The sequence below is a fragment of the Myiozetetes cayanensis genome, unplaced genomic scaffold (assembly GCF_022539395.1).
Source record: "Myiozetetes cayanensis isolate MyiCay16 unplaced genomic scaffold, myiCay2020 scf2-11, whole genome shotgun sequence".
In the NCBI taxonomy this organism is placed as follows: domain Eukaryota; kingdom Metazoa; phylum Chordata; class Aves; order Passeriformes; family Tyrannidae; genus Myiozetetes; species Myiozetetes cayanensis.
The window spans coordinates 83,789,937-83,809,421 of record NW_026087411.1 but is presented as its reverse complement, the minus strand read 5'-3'; the positions used below and the strand labels follow the sequence as shown (position 1 = coordinate 83,809,421).

At 38.3% G+C, this 19,485-nt stretch overlaps 1 protein-coding gene across 4 annotated transcripts in view; it reads right to left on the bottom strand.

Moving 5' to 3' along the window:
• The window catches only part of COL12A1 (collagen type XII alpha 1 chain), a 99,673-nt gene that overhangs the window by 56,212 nt on the left and 23,976 nt on the right, over window positions 1-19,485 (bottom strand). For 3 of the 4 annotated variants that reach the window (XM_050315132.1, XM_050315136.1, XM_050315133.1), the window contains exons 14-19: window positions 10,251-10,520; window positions 8,132-8,398; window positions 6,094-6,286; window positions 3,433-3,554; window positions 694-843; window positions 488-607 (exon numbers count right to left, since the gene is read on the bottom strand). In XM_050315132.1, the coding sequence (XP_050171089.1) occupies window positions 488-607; window positions 694-843; window positions 3,433-3,554; window positions 6,094-6,286; window positions 8,132-8,398; window positions 10,251-10,520 (1,122 nt within the window). The remainder of the gene's footprint in view (window positions 1-487; window positions 608-693; window positions 844-3,432; window positions 3,555-6,093; window positions 6,287-8,131; window positions 8,399-10,250; window positions 10,521-19,485) is intronic. The other variant, XM_050315135.1, reaches the window with a different exon arrangement.

Genomic DNA, 19,485 nt, shown 5'->3' with positions numbered 1-19,485 from the left:
AAAGAGATTATTTCATCCTAGTGATTTCATTCTGACAACATAGTTCCACGATTTACTTCCTTCTCAAAGCATTTGTAATCTAGTTGCAGCCCATCATCCAGACTTATCAGCAACTGACATTATTTAAGCCTTCTCAAAGTCTCTAATCTCTTAACTTTTATGCAGCCTCCTATCTGATCTCTTCTAGCTTTCCTTCTGGGTCCTGGTTGTCTTCATCCCAACCCTGACACAGAATTGACTTTTCAGCTTCTCGTATGCTCAACAGCAACATAAGCTCTTCATCATCCAAGCTCTCTTCTAATCACATTTCTCCAGACTTCCCCCGAGTTTATAAGCCTATGCTACACCTGTTCTCTTCCAGACATACTGCATTAAACTGTAAGTCTCTTCCATCATGGACACATTTGAGTTCAGTGAAAAATATTGGGGTCAGCTACTAGAATCATTTTTATTGGAGTTTAAGGAAAATCCTGGCAGTGGGACATACCTGTTAGAGTATTGCCTCCTTTGTATGGTAAGTTGGCTACAGCCTCTAATAAAGACTGTTTGGTTCGGTAAGCATTGAGATTCCATTCTGTCCTGGGATCACCACTGTACTGTGCAAGACCTGGAAAAAAAGCCATCATTTCCTCAGTTATTATGTGTCTGTGTAGCAGTTATGCTTCATTTTCCCTCCAACATATGAGGACTTACCAATCTGTACTTTGTCAGGACCAATATCAAAAACTTCAACAATACGGGCAATGAAGTTCCTGATGGTTTTAAAATTTGGCCGCCCGATACTCCAAGAGCCATCCACCAGCAGCACAATATCAGCTTCTGCTCTGGTTCTACATTCTAAACCTGCCATGTCAACCAGAAAAATATAGCCTTAGTATGATAGTTTTCTTTCCCCATCCTTTTAGATGACATATGTCATGAGTTAGCTTCCAAAATAGCTCTAGTTTTATTCACTGGCACTCTGTCAAGTATGACCTATTTGTGAACGTTATTCACACTAGTCACTGGTTCCATGGCAAAAACTGCCTAAATTTCTTCATGTATGTTTCCTTTTATAAATAATCCTTTGCAAATGTCAAGGCCAGTGTTCTCTATTGTCATGTCATTATCTGTTTTAGTCTTTAAAGATGGTTCATAACCTGATTTCAGAAGTTTTGTACAGACTGAAGACTACAGAACTAATCACTGACATGGCAGTGAGCATTATCAGATAGAAATATACAAATTTATAGTATTTTAGTCTGTCATGCATAGCAAAACTACTACTCCTTAATTTTCAACTATGTAATAGTGGAATTAATAGCATATATTACAATCACTTTCAAATAAACAGTATTTCTCAATTTGGGGGTAAAAAGACATAGTAATACAGGTGGCATAGAAGTTTATATGTACAGGAAAGAAAGAGCTCAATTCAAAGACACACAAACATAAACACAGGTCAAGAGATACAGAGGGGACAAAAACAAACATTCATATAAAGCTGCAATGTTCTATAAAGGTAGGAAGTTAATTCAAATATCTTCAGTTTACAAATTGCAGAATAAAATACGCATAATATTGTTTTCATCACAAGAAAAATCACAAAATATTTATACAAAACAGAAAGGCACAATAATTTTATCCACAGTCATTTGCAAAAAAAAAAAAAAAAATCTTTCTCTCTTTTTTCCTGTAGATTGTGTTACCAGCTGCAAATTTTCTGGCTTCCTGCCATCAGAGCTTCTCATCTTTATATGGAAGAAATCCCATTGAGAAAAATCAGCCACACTCATCACAGTTGAAAGATATTTTGATTTCATGTATGTTCCACAGAATTGATCCAACACTGTAGACTCATGAATATAACTATTCCATGTACCTGGGGGTTAAAACCATGATCCTCTTCTGCATAGAAAATACAGATCTAGTCTTTAGTCAGGACAATAAAATCAGCTGGGAGTAGGGTTTAAGTAAAACCATGTTAGCTCAAAACATTGCATGCATAACTTTAATATGGAAGTTAAAGTTAGCTTCATGTACAATATAAATGTTAAACTATTTTGACTTCTAGATTTCTTCCAGCTACTGCAGCTGGAAACTCCAGCAAAGGCACCAGGTCTAGGGTGATTTTTTCCCCCTATTAATATGTAATTTACTATTACATTTACAGTCTAAGATATAAATTTATTTTTCACATTAATCATGACTCAAATACATGCATTAGTAAAACTAATTAGCTTAAGGAATATAACACTGAAGACATAAATGAGAGCTGCTATAATGAAAAATAATAAACTAGTGTTAGAGCAATATTTTTTCTGCCAGACTTATTAAAGCTTTACTCTAATGTAAGTGATGGTCTGTTTTGTAATTTTTCTCAGTTATACCTTCCAATATTAGACTGAGTGGGACTGCAATTAATTAAGAATTTTCTAAAATTGCTGTCAATAAAGATGAATATTTTTTACACAGCCCAGTGTGGAAATAAGGTTAAATAAGGTTAAGCAAAAAGAATATTGTCATCTGTCAGAAACCTTTTTTTCTTTGTTTAACTCCAAAAGAACTTTGCAGTTAGGTTCTTTCTTGTCACCAAATTCTCTCTGACCGTTATGCAAGCTTTGAAATGGCAGAGGAGAAAAGTCTTTACTTATTCTTGTATACTTGGCTATTAAGAAGCAAAGACTTGCTTTTTTATGCTTTCCATAAAGGAGGACTGACCACTGAAACTTTCCTCATCCAGTAGCATCAGCATGCAGAGGCCCACTAACTACACCAAAGGGAGTTGCTATCATAACAATCACAGAAACTTTGAAAGAAAGATTTAGCTACACAGGGAAACACTCCCAAACAGATACTGGAGAGACTCTGCAGTTGCCTTTCTGAACTAGGTCTCCTCCTTCTATTAAAAAACAAAAGACTAAACAATGGATACGTTGAATATAAACTTAAATAACACACAATAACACCGTGGCATTTCCAACTACCAGACCTTTGTTTATTATATCATCTTAGTCTTGAAAGGAAAAGTCACCATATAAGGACAAGCAAAGGGCTAACACTCTGCTTAAAATTCCTTATTCTACTTCTGTGAACACCCCTGTATATAAGCCATGATCTCTACAATCACATTTGACCTTATGTGATTTGACACAGATGTGGATGGCTTGAAAATGCAACGCAGATGGCTTTGAATAATCAGCAAAACATGGGTTGCCTGTGTTATCATCTTTGTAAGATTATCTAAAGAGTGCTTAGGACTAGAATTGTGAACTGAGCTATGTTTAGTGGTCACTTCAGACCAGGGTTTATGTCCTCAGAGTAGGGAATATATTGAATCCTGTAAACAAATATGTATGTGCATTAGAGAAACAATAAGGAAACACAGTAAACTTTTGGTCTTTTTTTATCCAAAATTCAAGACTGCCTTTTCTTCAAATCAGTCATGTTTACCTCTAGATAAAAATGGCTCCGTAGTAGTATCTGAAAGAGTGGTCATCTCTTGTCCAACCAGGGGGTTGCTCTCTCCTCCTTCAAACATCCCAAAAACATTTACCTTATATGTAGTTCCTGCCCTGCAATAGTTAAACAAGTGTACTGTAAGTAAAGTAATTTGGCTAGTTAAATGCTAAACACTTCACTTATTAAATTATCACAGAAAAAAATCCCTCATGGAAAAGAAGGTGCTAAAACATGAAGCCCAAACACTAGCTCTTCCACAAGACAGTGAAGTTTCAAAATTTAAAAGCTGATTCTACACTCTGTACTTAAATTTATAGCCTTCCTCATTCAAGTTATTTAATTCTGGGAAGAATACAGAGAAATTGTCCAGGCAGCCAGAGATCAGGTTAGGAAAGCTGAAGTTTTGATAGAATTAAATCCAGCCAGGGACATCAAGGAAAAGTTTCTATGGTACATCAGTGATAAAAGGAACACTAGGGAAAACATGGGCCCTCTCCAGAAGAAAATAGGATACGTGTTCACCCAGGATATGGAGAATGCTGAGGTACTGAATTACTTTTTTTACTCAATCTTCACTGAAAAGTGCTCCAGCCACACCACCCAGGTCACAGAACACAGAGTCAGAGATGGGGAGAAAGAATAACCACCCACTGCAGGAGAAGATCAAGTTTGAGACCACATAAGGAATCCGAAGGTGCACAAGTCTATGGGATCTGATAAAGTGTATCCATGGATACTGAAGGAACTGGTAGATGAAGTTGCTAAGCCACCAGCCATCATATTTGAGAAGTCATGGCAATTCAGTGAACTTCCCACTGACTGGAAAAGGGGGAACATAATCCCCATTTTTAAAAAGAGAAATAAAGAAGATGTGGGGATCTACAGACTACAGAGGTCAACCTCACCTCAGTGCTTGGCAAAGTCAAGAAGTAGATCCTCCTGGAAACTATGCTAAGGCACATGGAAAATAAAGAGGTAACTGGTGAAAGCCAAGACAGCTTCATAAGGGCAAATCATGCCTAACAAATTTGGTAGCCTTCCACGATGGGTTTACAACTTTGGTAGATAAGGGAAAAGCAACTGACATCACATACCTGGACTTGTGCAAAGCATTCAACACTGTTTTGTGTGACAACCTTCTCTCTAACCTAGGGAGATGTGTATTTACCTACTAGACCGGTCTGTGGATGAGGAATTGCTGGGTGGTTGCACTCACAGAGTTGTGATCAAGGGCTCCACATCCAAGCAGAGATCAGTGATGAGTGGCATTCCTAGGGAGTCACTATTGGGAATGGTGCTGTTTAACATCTTTGTTGGCAGCAGGGATGGTGGAATCAAGTGCACCCCCAGTAAGTGCACTCTGTGGTGTGGCCAACAAGCTGGAGGGAAAGGATGCCATCCAGAAAGAACTTTAAAAGGGTTGAGAGGTGGGACTTTGTGAACCTCATGAAGTTCAACAAGGCCAAGTGCAAGGTTCTGTACCTGGGAAATCCCAAGCACAAATAGAGGCTGGGTGATCAGTGAACTGAGAGCAGCCCTGAGGAAAGAGACTTGAAGGTACTGGTGGATGAAAATCTGAGGATGACCCAGCAGTGCTCCTGAAGCCCCAAAAGCCAAACGTATCCTGGGCTGCATAACAAGGAGCATGATCAGCGGGTCAAGAGAGTTGATTTTCATTCTCTATTTTGCTTATGTGAGACCCCACGTGGAGTACTGTGTCCAGCTCTGGAGCCACCTGTTGTAATGAGTCCAGAGGAGGGCCACAAAAATGTCAGAGGGGTGGAGCATCTATCCTGTGAAGACAGGCTGAGAGTTGGGGTTGTTCAGGGAGAACATGCCCAGGGAGATATTATGATAGCCTTTCAGTACCTAAAAGAAATCTGGAAGAGGGACATTCAAGCAGGGTAGATACTGACAGGACAATGGGTAATGGCTTTAAACTGAAAGAGAATAGATTTAGATTAGATATTAGGAAGATATTCTTTACTGAGATGGTGGGGAGGCACTGGAACAGACTGCCCAGAGAAGCTGTGGTTGTCCCATCCCTGGACATGTTGAAGGTTAGGTTGGATTGGGCTTTGAGCCACCTGATCTAGTGGAAGGCATCCCTGCCCACCACAACAAGGTTGGAAGTAGATGATCCTTCAGGTCCCTTTCAACTCAAATCATTCTATGACTGTATGATTCTTTGTCTTTTAATGATCCTATTTTTAATATATTTAGTATATTTTGTAGAACAGACACGGTCTGAAGCCTACTTTACAGTTCCAAGCCTCTGGGAAAATGAATCAAGAACCAAACTAAGCTTTTTTCGAGAAACCTGAGGCTAGGAACTTTTAGAGGAAACTTCAGAAATCCCAAATATCCTCCAGCATCCTGTTATCTTTCTTATATTTGAAAGGCAAAACACAGCTCCTGCCCATATCTTTGCCTCCTTCAGTTCCCATGAGAATGATGGAAATGGATAACCTCCCAGAGAGACCTGCAAGAGACTGCATAACAAGATCTTCATAGTTTAATGTCAAAATTACTTAGTTACAGTAGATTTTGCCAGGCATTTCAATACTAGATCCTGATTGAACAAAACTCTAAGCTAAAGTTGTTTAAAAAAATAGAAAACAACCAAAACCAAACATGAGTTATTATCCATACCTAAGCTCCTCCAATACCACTGTGCTGTCGTATGGCCCCACGATTAATTCTCCAAGACTTCCATCATCTTCAGTAGGGTGGAAAGTTACTTTGTACCCCTTCACTCGCCCTGGTGCTGGCTCCCATGTTACTCGGAAACTTGACATAGTTGAATCAGAAGTCCTCAGATTTCGAGGTGGTTTAAAGGGAGAGGCTGCAAGGACGGGAAACAAAATGGTTTAGATCAGGTCTGCACATGGAAAACAAAACAACAAGCATGCTTTTATGTAAAAATACATATGCAAATCCAGTATTAGTGATAGTCCTAAACTCTTGGTGCCTTTGACATAAAGACAAGTATTAAAAGATGAACGGTGATTTTTCTGTCACTTAATTTTAGCTATCTAACCAAGAGGTATGTTAAATTTATTATCAAGGATCCCTCTGCAGTCAATAGACTGAGGGATAAATAGCCTGGCAGCTGAAGCAACTTCACCACCAGAGGTATGGCAGTATGTCAAAAAATAATTCTTCAGAGGAGTTCCTGCCAACCAGCCAGAGGGGCAACTTCCTCTGACGGTCAGTACTCACAGACAGAGTAGTTAACAAGCCGACTATTAGCTTATGAATCACTTTTGCTTTTGTAACTCTAAAATGCAGCAAGGAAAATACTGCAGCAGTGTAATCTCAAAGTTGCAAAAAATGGGAGAGTGAACAGAAAGTCACCACTACAGCTTTGGAGTGAAAGACAGAGGGAAAAAAATGAAGAGTTTGCCTTATCCTTACGCCTATGCAATTGTTTAATTATAGCTTAAAGATCATATATATCCTCAGATTTTGAATTCTGCTGAGAAATGGTAGGAACAATCCCACTCCCAAGGAAAAATATAGCCTCTCTATCTCATCTCCCATAATACTCCATGAATTATGATGACAGCTCCAAATAAGAAGATCACTCAGTCCTCACTTGCTTCCAAAGAGTGTTTACCACCACAACTATTTAGACTGAAAGCACAGAGGCATATCTGTATCAAGATGAAGAGTTTAAAAATCAAAAGCAGCTGTATTATTTTTAACACTGGAAAACTAGGTATTGGTCACGATCTGATCAAGTTTTTGTGATTCCTTTATATCAACTACATTGTAGGTTAAAAAGAAATCTTCCTTCAGTAACTGAGGTGCTGATATCTTCACTGGTAAGAGACTTTTTTTCTTACTTCCTGTCATTATTCAATATAACCTATATTCAGAGAACAGAGAATGGCATGAACTATTTACAGAGTACCTCAGTGAATGGCACTAGTCCCACATAGGCAGAAACATCTTGAAAAAAATTCTCCTTTGGTAATTGCTTTCTATCTATTGCAGCAGAAAATTGACTCTAAATCTGGTTGGTATCAAGGAAACATTTCCTTACAAAATGTAAGATCAGCATCAGATACATACTAAAGGTAGAGTTGAAAATTAGCTTTGCTTTAACCACAAAAATGCCTTCACTGGGACTATTAAGAGTTTCAGTTTCTGAGAGAGAAGACAACTTGTCCGAAAGACCAGGAAGTCAGGTTTCCACAAATGAAACTTCAAAATCACCTACTGCCCCTCTTCGTTACCTCAGGTCTTCCCCAGAAAATACGGTGACCAAAGAAGACAAACCTAAATAACAGGATGTGGGTAGCTCTTCAATCAACAGCCACAACCAAAAGGCAAATTATGAAACAGCTGACAATACTTGATTAAGTAGTCTGTTGATATACTGTCTTCTTCACAAAACACCTTGTTTTGACTTCTGATGACATTGTTTCAAAACAACTCTAGTATTTTCAAACATTTTACACCATATTTACACCCTCAATATCAACAGCAAATAGCTGTGCTCAGGCTATGCTATAGTGAAGCTTACAGCGAATCAAACTCTCTTCTCAACCTCTAACATTTTCTTCAATTTGCCTGTCAACTCATGATCTTGGCAGACTCCACCATACTTTTCTGTGTATCACTATTATTAATTTTAAGCACAAAACTTGCATTATGAAGTGTTGCACAACTTTGTGATACATACCTGTTGTTCCTTCTGCTTTTCTTGATTTTCCTTGTCCAAAATCATAAATTGGAACAACACTTAAGTCATATGTAGTTCGTGGCTTAAGTCGCTTTAACACTATGCTTGTAGCAGGAGCATTTACTTTTCCAAACATCTGCCTTCCTCCACTGCGTGGTCGGTAATACACACGGTAAGACAAGACTTTCCCAGGTGAAGGCTGCCATGAAACTCTCATTGTCTTTTCTGTCTCATTGTCCACTGTCACAGTCCTGGCATCTGGTGACACTTTTCAGTGTAAAAATACAGATAAATGTTTACTTTACCACATACAGATATATTCAAATGCATGACTACAAAATTAATTTTACTTTATTAAAAATAAAATTGTCCTCTTTAAAATTACAGTATTTGATTGTGGGGAAGGCACGAGGGAATCTCACAGGCCATTGTTAATTATTTTGTAATTGTAACAGACTAAACAAACAGAAGTGTGCTTTTCACTACAGTGAGAAAAAGAGGGAAGTATAAATCACAGAATGACACAGCATAATTGGGAGGTTTATTTAGTCACACTTTTCAGCAATCCATTAAATAACAGATTCAGCACTCTAAATTGAAAGTGAAAAATTATAAAGTTATTTTTTGTTTAACACAACGTCCTATAGTGTTCAGATTTTCAAAGTTTTGAGTTTACTGGTCTGGTAAGATACTGGTAAATAACTAAACTGCTGGGTGTTGGAGCCCATACAAACTAACCTGCTGGAAAATCACTCATCACTATTCACAACATAGTATATGTGCTGAAATAAGCCCGTGGACTAATAAAGCATTTGCTCTACAAATTGCAGCATTCGGCTTCTAAGAAATATTTTCCAGACTGTACAAACGGTATAAATAACCCAAAGTGAATTGAAAGGTATGCAATGCTGGCTGTCAGCCGAAATAAGCCATCTAGGTTTTGGCAAAGTGAACCTTCTTGGCATGCAGGAATCGGTCAGTATTTCGTCACATGGTAAGGTAGGCTTTGCAGCTCCTAGGAAATGACAATTTCTAATCATTGTTTGTACCAGGAAGATGCAATATTAGTCTCAGGTCTGGGGCTATGGATAGGCCTGATAGCAAGTTCCCTCAGTCAGCTCATAGAGAGAAGCAACATGATATGGCTGAGCTTCCTACTTAACCTGGAAAGGGCAGGACGGCTAATGCTGCTGTGCTTGAACAAAGAAGGAAGCCATGGGACAGCAGTCTGGGGAGTCAGCTCTTAGGAACAGCAGCAATCACTACTCTTGCAAAACCTTTAGAACAACTAAAATGGGTCAAGGACAAAGGTTAAAGTAGTTCAGCAGCCTGTCTCCAACAGTAGTCAAAACAGATGCTTAGGAAAGAGTACAAGAACACATAAACACACATGATGCTTCCCCAGAGCTCTCCCTCAGGCTTTGTCTTCACATGGCCCCTTTAGACAAACAACAGAAATATCAAGGCTGATTCAGGGCATCCCTTCATTCATTCATTCAGACTTCTTTACTTGCCAGTTCTGGCTACAAAGCAACAAGCCACCTCTGGCCTCTTGTTTTTTTTTCACTTTGCCTGCACTCCAGGAGAGGCTTGAGCCTGCTTCCAAAAATATGACATAATGTTTGGCAAATAAGAAAAAAAAAGAAGAGCCTCAGAAAGGTAAATAACAAACATCAAAATCACCCAATCAGCCTCAGTCTGAGGACTGTTAAGATTGGAAAGTGCAGTTAGCTTGGAAAGTGTATTCATTTGATTCTGTGTGAATTTACACCACCTTTCCTCCTTACTCCATCCATAACATTTTCTCCACCTTATTTCCAGCAGTCACACCAAGCCTAAGAAAGGCTGACTTCAGAGTAATTTGCAGACAAAATCATATCTTAAGTTGGAGGTAACTCTTGCTGAATCCAAACCTACATGACATAGAAGATATTTTCATGTGTTTTCAATCATCCAACAAAATGTTAGAATTGACTGAGCTGAGGTGGCATTTTGGTTTGGGGCAACTTTTCAAGGGAAAAAAAAAAAAGAAGAAAAATAAGGTCCACTGTCTTTTAAAAATGGTAATTTCATCAAGAACAGAATGTCACAAATGGTGGTAATGTTGTACTGCACTCACCATCAGTAAAAGCCTCTCCTTCTACTGGGTCTCCTTCTCCACTGCTGTAGGCTGCATATACTAAAATCCGGTATTTAGTCTCTGGCTCCAAGCCTTCTATCACAGCATCCACTGTATTTCCAGGGACTCTCTTCTCTGCCATCGTATCATCATAAAGTGATTTCCATACTATCCTATAATGGTTAACTGTTCCTGGAGCTGGTGTCCATGATAACCCAACTGTAGTGTCAGTTATGTCTGTGGTAACCAAATTACGTGGTGAACCGCGTTCTGCAAGAGAGAAAACAGCAAACTGTCCCTTAAATACAAATAGCAAAGTACAAACATAAGAGTCAAATGATCATAAGAGTGAAAACAAACTTTTCCCATCAATATTAGTTTCAATGTCGTACGTTTGTAGTTTCGAGAGAAAATTCATGAATGTTTCAACAAGATGCTTCAAGCTAGCTTTAGACTATGAATGATCCTGTGCCTTACCATGTAAGATACTTAGCATTCATGCTTTAGAATATGCAAAATAAATATGGCAGTATTCAAAGACCTGGAGCGAAGCCAGTGCTTAAATATGGTGCAGCTCACTTGGGCAAGTTTTAACTCTCAAATAAATAACTGTATTTCATTCATTCATCTTCATCCTTCTGTGTGTAACTTTTTTCTGGGGGTTAAATAAAGGAGACTTTTACCTGGGTCGAACAGTCCTTTCTCTGACAACTTAACCTTCTTGTTTAATAGTACTATTATCTTTCAGAGTACCAGTCACCAGATTTATCATCTATTTCATTTTATGTTTACAACTAATTTGCAGTGTCTTTACTTCATGACACTCTTAGAGTAGAAAACACCCTCCATCTTTCCACCCAGAAGAACTGTATCTCCTTCCTCCCTGCAGTTTGTTTCAACCAGCTTGGAACAAAGGAAACAGCTCATTAGTCTGTGAAACACAGTTGTGTCAGCTGGATGCATGAGTCTCACCTAACACACCAGAGTAATTCCACAGCTTAAGAATGAAGCTCATTGGTTTAAAGTTGTGCAGCGAAAGGAGCGCCTCTGTTTAACATTTAACGTACATTTATAACATATGTTCAATTTTCCTATTGCAGTAGCTTGCTTTTGATGGCAGGAAAGGAGCACTCACTGGTGGGTTTACTGCAATGGCCTCATTAAAGCAAAATCTGCAAAAGGGATCTGTGGAACCAGATCTACATACACACAGAAGCTTTTTGATTCTTTGATGTGTATTCTCTGTGGCATTTCGACTGTACAGGACATTCCTGAGAGGCTGCTTAGCAAGAGGACTTAAACACTTGAGGTGTTTAAGTGGCCTCATGGCATCACAATTAAGTTTTACCCTTACTGATAAAAACATATACTATACCATAGCAGCCATAGGACTAAAATCAAAATTCTTTGAACACAGAGAAATTCTGCACCTATCCAATTTCTGCCACCTAGCCTCGTTGCAAGAACAGGGCTCACTACATTCAGAAGCCTGAAGCAGTTTCAGGCTGAGCAACAAGTCGCTCGAAGTCATATACTGTGTTTTCACTTTTCAAATTCATCTTTTACTTTCACCACAAATCTGTAACACTTCCAAACCCAATCCCACTGGAGCAAATAAGACTCCTTGTAGAAAGCTTCATTTTGGAAACACCTCAGTGCCAGCATAACTTCATCAAAATTGAGCTAACAAATACCACTTGGCTTAATGATGAATGAAAATTAATGTCAACCTATCTGAATATAGAAAAGATTCATCAGCTATACAGATTACAGAACCAAAGGGTACCACAACAATCATGAAGATGACTCTCAAATATAGCTAACAGTGCATGTAAGCAAACACTTTGTGTTGTGGGGGTTTCACAGTCTTAGAGACATCCCATCATGTTTTTCTGGGACAATCCTTTTCCATCATAACTCTGCATCAGTCCTTACAATTTTACTCCTCAAACCAATTTTTAGCCTCACAATATAAATCACCACAATTTATGGCATCTTCTCTTCAAAAAAAGGTTAAGATACAGAGGTTTTAGTAAAGTTCACTTATCCCTTCATAACAACGGTTGCACAGAGTGAAAAAAAGTTAAAGTGAAAAGGCCTGATTCAGCTCATGCTTCATGAAGTCTCACCAAATTCAGTGACTGCATTAAATGAAAGCCAGGGCAAAATCTGAACTCCAAAAAACAATTTTCCTGGAAGCCTGAAAAAAAGATTTGCCTTCAAAAGTAAATTACACCAATTTTTCTGTCTGCTCTTAAGCTCCTGCTCCCAATCTTGGCTTTTTCATACAATAAAAAAAAAAAATATTAAGGCAATCCAAATGGAAAAAATATGGAAAACTTAACTTGATATAATGCACAGATGTCTCACAATAAAAACCTTTCTTTCCATATTTTAATGTAATATAAATATACAAGTCACTTTATTTTGGCTACTTTAAAACATGGCTCTGCCACAACATGATTTCAGTATTAAAGTATCTGCTACCACAGCACAATTTTTTGTAAGACTACTCTTGAACACCAGAGTTAATGATATATGTTGGAAATACTGCAAAAATAACTGCTTATTTAAACCCCTTATTGATTAAGTAATTACTGAGGTCATTAAATAATGGAGGAAAATAATTTGTTTGGAATGGACTATAATGAACTGCAGTTGCTGTAATATGTTGGTTCTGAAAGAAATATTCTTTGGAACTAAATGTCTTTTTTATAAGGCAAGGTAAGAGAGGAAAAAGGATCTGGGATTCCTACCAAACCACTAGAACTAAATGGAAAATTTTTACTTCAAATAGTTGGAAACTGCTGACAAGACAACTTACCTACTAAGGGAAATTAGACTTTTTATATGTTACACTGCAACTGAGAACACTTCTTTAACATAACACACTAACTTGATTTACACCTCATGCGTGAGGTGGAAGTTCACTCATTGAATTTTTTTTTTTTCTTCACTGGATCTCCCACAAGTGGTTGGTTTTTGTTGTTTGTTTTTTTATTATTATTATTATTAAGGAAACAGCTGTGTCTAAGATATAGTCCAACTCTAAGTCTTAAATTATTAGGATTCCATGAAATATCATCTAAGCTGCTACATTCAGAGTCAAGAAACATTTATGCTCCACAATAACGCAGGCATAACATGGTGGCTAGCAGACATGCAATTAGACCTATGAAATATTTTTCCCTCGGATTAAAACAAAATACCTAGGTAACTTCCTTACAGTCCATGCACACACACAAATCTACAACAGCAACACCTGAACAGTAATTTTGTTCCTTGGTCCACGTGTTCAGAAATGCTTGGTTTACACCTGTTTCTTGCCTGCTTGTTTAAACAGGATAGACAAGGACCATGGAAAGACAACGCACGCTGTAAGAAAGAAAAGTGCTGGCTGTCTGGCAAATGGCTGTCAAAACACTCCTACTTTTCTTTACTCCAAGTGGAAGCCAATGTACGTTCATCACTTCATACAGTCCCCAAGACATCAGCAAGCAAAGAAGGAGTTGCTTTTCGAAAATTATTCCCCAACAGGCATGAGGTCCTATGACGCTCTGGAGCACAAAACCAGCTGGTGTAAGCACAGCTGCGAGGCATGCTGAGTACGTACACAGTAAAACAAAGTGTTTGCATGCACAGGTCAAAAAGCCAGTCACCAGCTTCAGGCCATCAGATTCACTTTGGCAGTTTTGAGCTCGGAGCACTTTTCACTGCCCACAGTCCCCTGTACACCTCTACCATGGCTCAGTGCAGATACACTCTCAAAAATTCACTTGGTAACTTTCAGTCAGGTGCTTTTACACCCTGTTCTGGACTCCTGTAATGTCCAGCCTCCATATTAAGTTTTTCCACTGTAGTGCGCCAGAGACACAATATGATATTAAAGCAGTTTCCCTCTGTCCACTTGGCTTACTTCCCATAGCTCTCCAGCAAACACTGTTGTTATTGAACACAAGACTGAATCAGCTAAAATTAAAATGTTGACATTCATAAAAATCAAATGGCCTTATTCAAACGACCTTTCCCCTCAGAAACATTTACAAAACTCCAACTGATCTCAGTGGGATTTTTGCATACAGTTTGGGCCCAAAGTTTAAACAACTTTCTATATGTGGTTTTTAAAACCAGGTTTCAATATCAATCTGCAGTGGTAAATTCCATGCAGAGCCATGTTTCATTTAAGTTAAACACAGCATTTATCTAAGCCAGCATCCTAAAAGGTCATAATCAACTGAATAAATGAGCCTTCATCTGCAGAGGCGTATGTTATGGCCTGAGTCCTGCCTTGTTTACAGTGGGCATAAGTCAGGAGTATCCCATTGCATCAACAGGTTAAATTGCCACAGCCAAGGATCCAAGTGCACCCATCAGATGAGATGACAGCAGAATCACTTTCAGACAGCCACTTGGGTTGGCTGACATCTTTCCCTCCAAGACATAAAGTAGTTGGAATACCAGACCTCAGGCGTGTAGAGAGGGAATGTGGGCATAGTACAGGGGATAGTCAAGGACTTGCTACACAGAGGGATGCTCACATGACCCCATTAGAGCAGGTTTCTTGATCTTCTGCAGAAAGGTAAGAAGATGCCAACCAGGAGAGTTCTGACCCAAAACAGAAGGACTTCGGCCAGAACACTCCTGAGACCCTGATCGAGGATAACAACAACAGGTGTTCATATTCAGTCCTTTTAATATTTTATCTGTCTTTTCCAAAAGTTAATCAGTTAACACTGCTCTCAACTGTGTGGAAATATTATTATTCACTCAACCTTCCCCTGTGTTATTTTATTTCTGTTACATATTTCATTTCCTAGATATAACTAAGATAATTTTTCACAGATTATCAAAATGTCATACTCAAACATCTTGGAATGTCTAATTTTGAAAATGCATGAAACAGCATTAAATTGCTGAGGACACTGAGTCGTTGTTTCTGTCAGGACAGAAGCAGCACTACGCAGTCTGAACATTACGTAAAGTCCCTGTGATATGCTAAAAACCTCATTGTAAGAAAATGTCACTTGAATTTGTACTATTCTGCCTGTAGGAGGTCATTGATTTCTAAAGCATTCTTATGTTACCATAGAAACAGAAAAAAGAAATAATCTCTTTACCAAAGAACTACTATCCATTTTCTGACCAAAAAAGAGCCCCCTCCAAAATCCCCAAACCTAAGCTACAAGAAGTCTATACAAGAGAAAATAACTTTAAAATGAAAAGTGATTCAGTCATGACAACTTCTTTTCACACACTGCTTTAGTACAGACCAATGGTCACACCACAAATAGTTACTCGTTGAACAGGATGGCAGCATTGGGCCCTCTATCACTGAAACAGAAAGATTCTTTCTAAAGGGTGAGAGACTACTACGTAATTATCTCTCAAATTTATGTCCTGAATATAATACACTGCGCCTCTTTTTATTCATTCTAAAATGCACAAAGATAAGAAATAAAATGGGTTGACATCTCTGCTAATGGAGACTAACAATCTCATGTATGTCAAAAGAACTTTGTCCATTTTTACCAACAGTGAGCCTAGCCTAGGATCCTCATTGTTGTAGGAGAAGCCCTTTGAAATTCTTCAGTGAAAGCAAGATGGGAATCTAATCACCGAATATTTTTTCTGGGAAAAAACAAACAAACAAACAAACACGCAAAAACCCACAACAACAAACACCCAGCTTTTTTTTCTAAATTTCTCTGAAATTTCTATTTAAAAGTGTAATGCCTTCCCTGCTTACAGTCAGTTACTCAAATATTCTTAAAGATGTTCTGAAAAATACATAACTGGCAGCAAAAGGGCACTCATAAAACAGATCCTCAGCTTTCAAACTTCTCAGACATTTCTTAAGATTAAGCGTTTCTGTATAGTTTGGTTAATCTAGCAATGAATTTGTTACTCTTTAAAACAACTGCAAATTACGAAAGTTAATGTATTTAGCAGCTAACGTACAGTATGTTCTTTTCATCTGACAGCATGCATTCGGGCAGAAAACCAAATTCTTGCCAGACTTAAAACCACATCTCTTATTAAAAAACAGATTAGGAAAGCAGTAGCACTCTCAAAACTGCTCACTGTCTGCTGCATTTCCACTCACTACCCTCACCATGTTTCTCACTGTATTTTATTTCTGGTGTAAGATGACTTGGGTAAGATCATATGATCCCAAAATACACTGAAAGCCAAATGGTTTGTTTGGAGTGTTTGGGGATAACAGTGGGATTTTTCCCTAAGACATTCCATGGGTGTTTCTTGCTTGTTCTTCAATCTGTATTATGCATCATCAAATATAACCATCAGTGCTAATTTGTTTAGTTCCCTCAGTTCTCACAAGCCTTGTTCCATGCCATGGCAAATGGTAGTCTGCACAGATTTAATTTACTTCAGCAGTTTCAACAACTTTGTGTGAGCTGAGGGGAATCATAGCCAAAAAAGTATGTCTGAGCAAAATTTTTCCATGGCACCTTTATAGAAGGACTCCAACCAAAGCTGCCTAGTGATGGATCACTATGCACTTTTGGAAGTGAGAGAATATGTGTAAGTGGAGAGTTTTCTACAGCACATATTTTGCACGTGCAATTATGTTTAAAGCAGTATGAAATATAAAGCTCCAGAACCTTCACCTCTGGACGGTACCTCATAACTGTAGACAAAATCAGCCTGTGACTGAAAGCAGCTGTATAAAAGATGAGAGCACTATAAATTTCCTAAAGTCTGGATTACTGAAGAAGGAAAGCACACTCCTTGAACAAAGTGGCAAAAACACTGTTTCCCTTTTCCTGCTCCACAAACACACAAAAAAGAAATAAACCCATTCTCTCTGAGTAACAATTACCTGGTAATGGAATGGCACTCTCAGAAATGAGTCATTTTCTGATTACTCACTTGCTAAACTCTCTATACTGTGTTGTCTCTGAACAGTTCATAAAATGCTGATCCTCTGGCATGTGTTTATCTTTGGGCTGGACCAGAGAGCTATGCAAACAGTTTATAGAAGAGATTATCTACAGTTACTTGGAGGAATATTTGCCCTCTCTGTTTTGAGCAGAAAAACAATAAGGGCAAGCATATACTTAGCAAAAATAAAAATACAAGGTGAAACTGAGATTACCCAGCTGGTAAATGATATCAAGTACACAGAATGATTTCTGGGTTTGTGTGGATTGATTTTCCTGTGAATCCTGAAACAAACGAGCCACTTCAAAACACTGAAAAACTGTCTTGCAGAGGAAGAGGAGGAACTTCCAAGAGCAATTTGTAACTGCTCCAAAATACTTCGGAGATAACAAACATCACTGAAGGGCCTTCAGTGAAAGCCTGGGCAGACACGTCCTTGCAGATCAGGTTAGAGTAGTCTAAAAACTTCTCATTTTTTTGCTATCTGCTGAAGGATACCCTTGTCTGGGACAGTGTAACTGCCCGTGTGAGTTCTTCTACTACGTCCAAAGCAAAATAAATCATTACTGAAAGCAATAAGAATGCTTTCCTAAACCCTTAATTGCAGAAGACCATTTAGTAATTCAGTAAAATTCCATAAATATCTGAGAGTTTGGCTTTTTCATTTCCTGCCACTTGACTATAAGATAGCTGGAGAAGCTAGTGTATCAAGCTCCCCTTTTCTCACTTGCCTGTTAGGACTGAAATGTTCATGACACCCAAACTGATTCCTAGCAGCTACATACCAATACTATAAACTAGCAACTGTCCCAGTTTGAAAGGCAATCTCGAGTTTAGCTCTTGATACGATGAGGAGCTGAAGTGGCCAGCAGCTATGCCATCACTGAATAAGTTTGGTGAGAATTCATATGGTGAAGACATCAAGTAAGCCCCACAGGGATTCCTGATACAGGAAAATACTTTAGTGCTCAGTATTTCAGTGTTGTTGGCAATGCAAAACACACACCACACTGTTTTGTTTCTCAGACACCAAGGCTCACGGAAAAACTAACTGAAATACTAAACACTTTTTTATGCTTCCTTTCACAGCTTTTTTGTCATTACTGTTGATAAGTTTATTTCTCCAGAAGTTAAGATCTGTCCTGTTTCCAGCCTCAGTCAGACAAATTATTTCAGCTACTTGTTAGTCAAGTATTCACTTCATTGATCTGTGTAACTTTTCCTCTGGGTCTAACCATATTTATTTTAGCTTCACAGCCATCATGACTTCTCTTTTCATGTAAACTTCTATACTAAGCTTTGAAGTTTAAATGTTACCTTTCATTTATGTTACCTTTGTCATTTTATCCTTCAAAGAGCTAAGATAATACCATATGGTGAAATATTGTCATACACCGCAACAAATATCCTGAGAACCTTTCATACCATTAGTCAAAGAGTACTTTAAAATATCTACAGACCATGTTCACCTTTTAAGTGCAACACCCTTTTTAAACTTCATCTGGTTGCATATGAATTAATTCCTGAGATATAGGCAACTATTCTTTCAAATTCTTTGACTCTTTATCCAATCTTGAGAATGTTTTTCTTCTTATTAACAATTCAGCAATGCAGAAAGTCCAAATAAGAAGCAGAGCCCTCGGGAGATGGCATGGGGCAGGGAGCACTGAAAGGACAAGATGGTCTGTACCTGAGACTGAATTCTGATTTTGTCATTTGGATTCTTCTGTATTTCATTCACTGCTCTCCAGGATATGTTCTAACAGAAGCTCTAAGCAATGCCTTAAAAGACTTTTCTCTTGCTCAAGTTTTATGATAGGGTAAAAAGCTAAACTTACTTTATGAATTTGAAACACATTTGATCTCTCCACATCTCCATGTTAATAAAGGATTTCTCATGAGTTTACTAAAAATATACTCATGAAATCATTTCTATTAAATGTAAACAGTTAACTTGGTCAATCCTTTACTAAAATTTGAGCCATCTCCCTAAGGAAGTGGACAATTCAGTCTGTTTAAATGAGACAGAGGCCTCTAAAGATTTGCAAAGGAAGACAAGAATTCTTCTATCCACTGACAGCACAGAGAAAAAAGCAGGGATGTCAGCTCCTCTGCCTACTTGAAGTCCAGTCCACTTTTGTTCTGAGAGTGAAATTTGCATTCCTGGATTTGCAGTGGCTCTGGTTCAATGAAAAGAGTAAAGGAGCTTCTTGCCCAGCATACACTGCAGCTTTGTGAATCTGCTGGGATGCAGAGATGGTGGAGGTGTGAATTCAAACTCTCCCAGAATGCGTAAAGCCTACATTTCCATCCTCCCTCTCCTTTCCAAAAA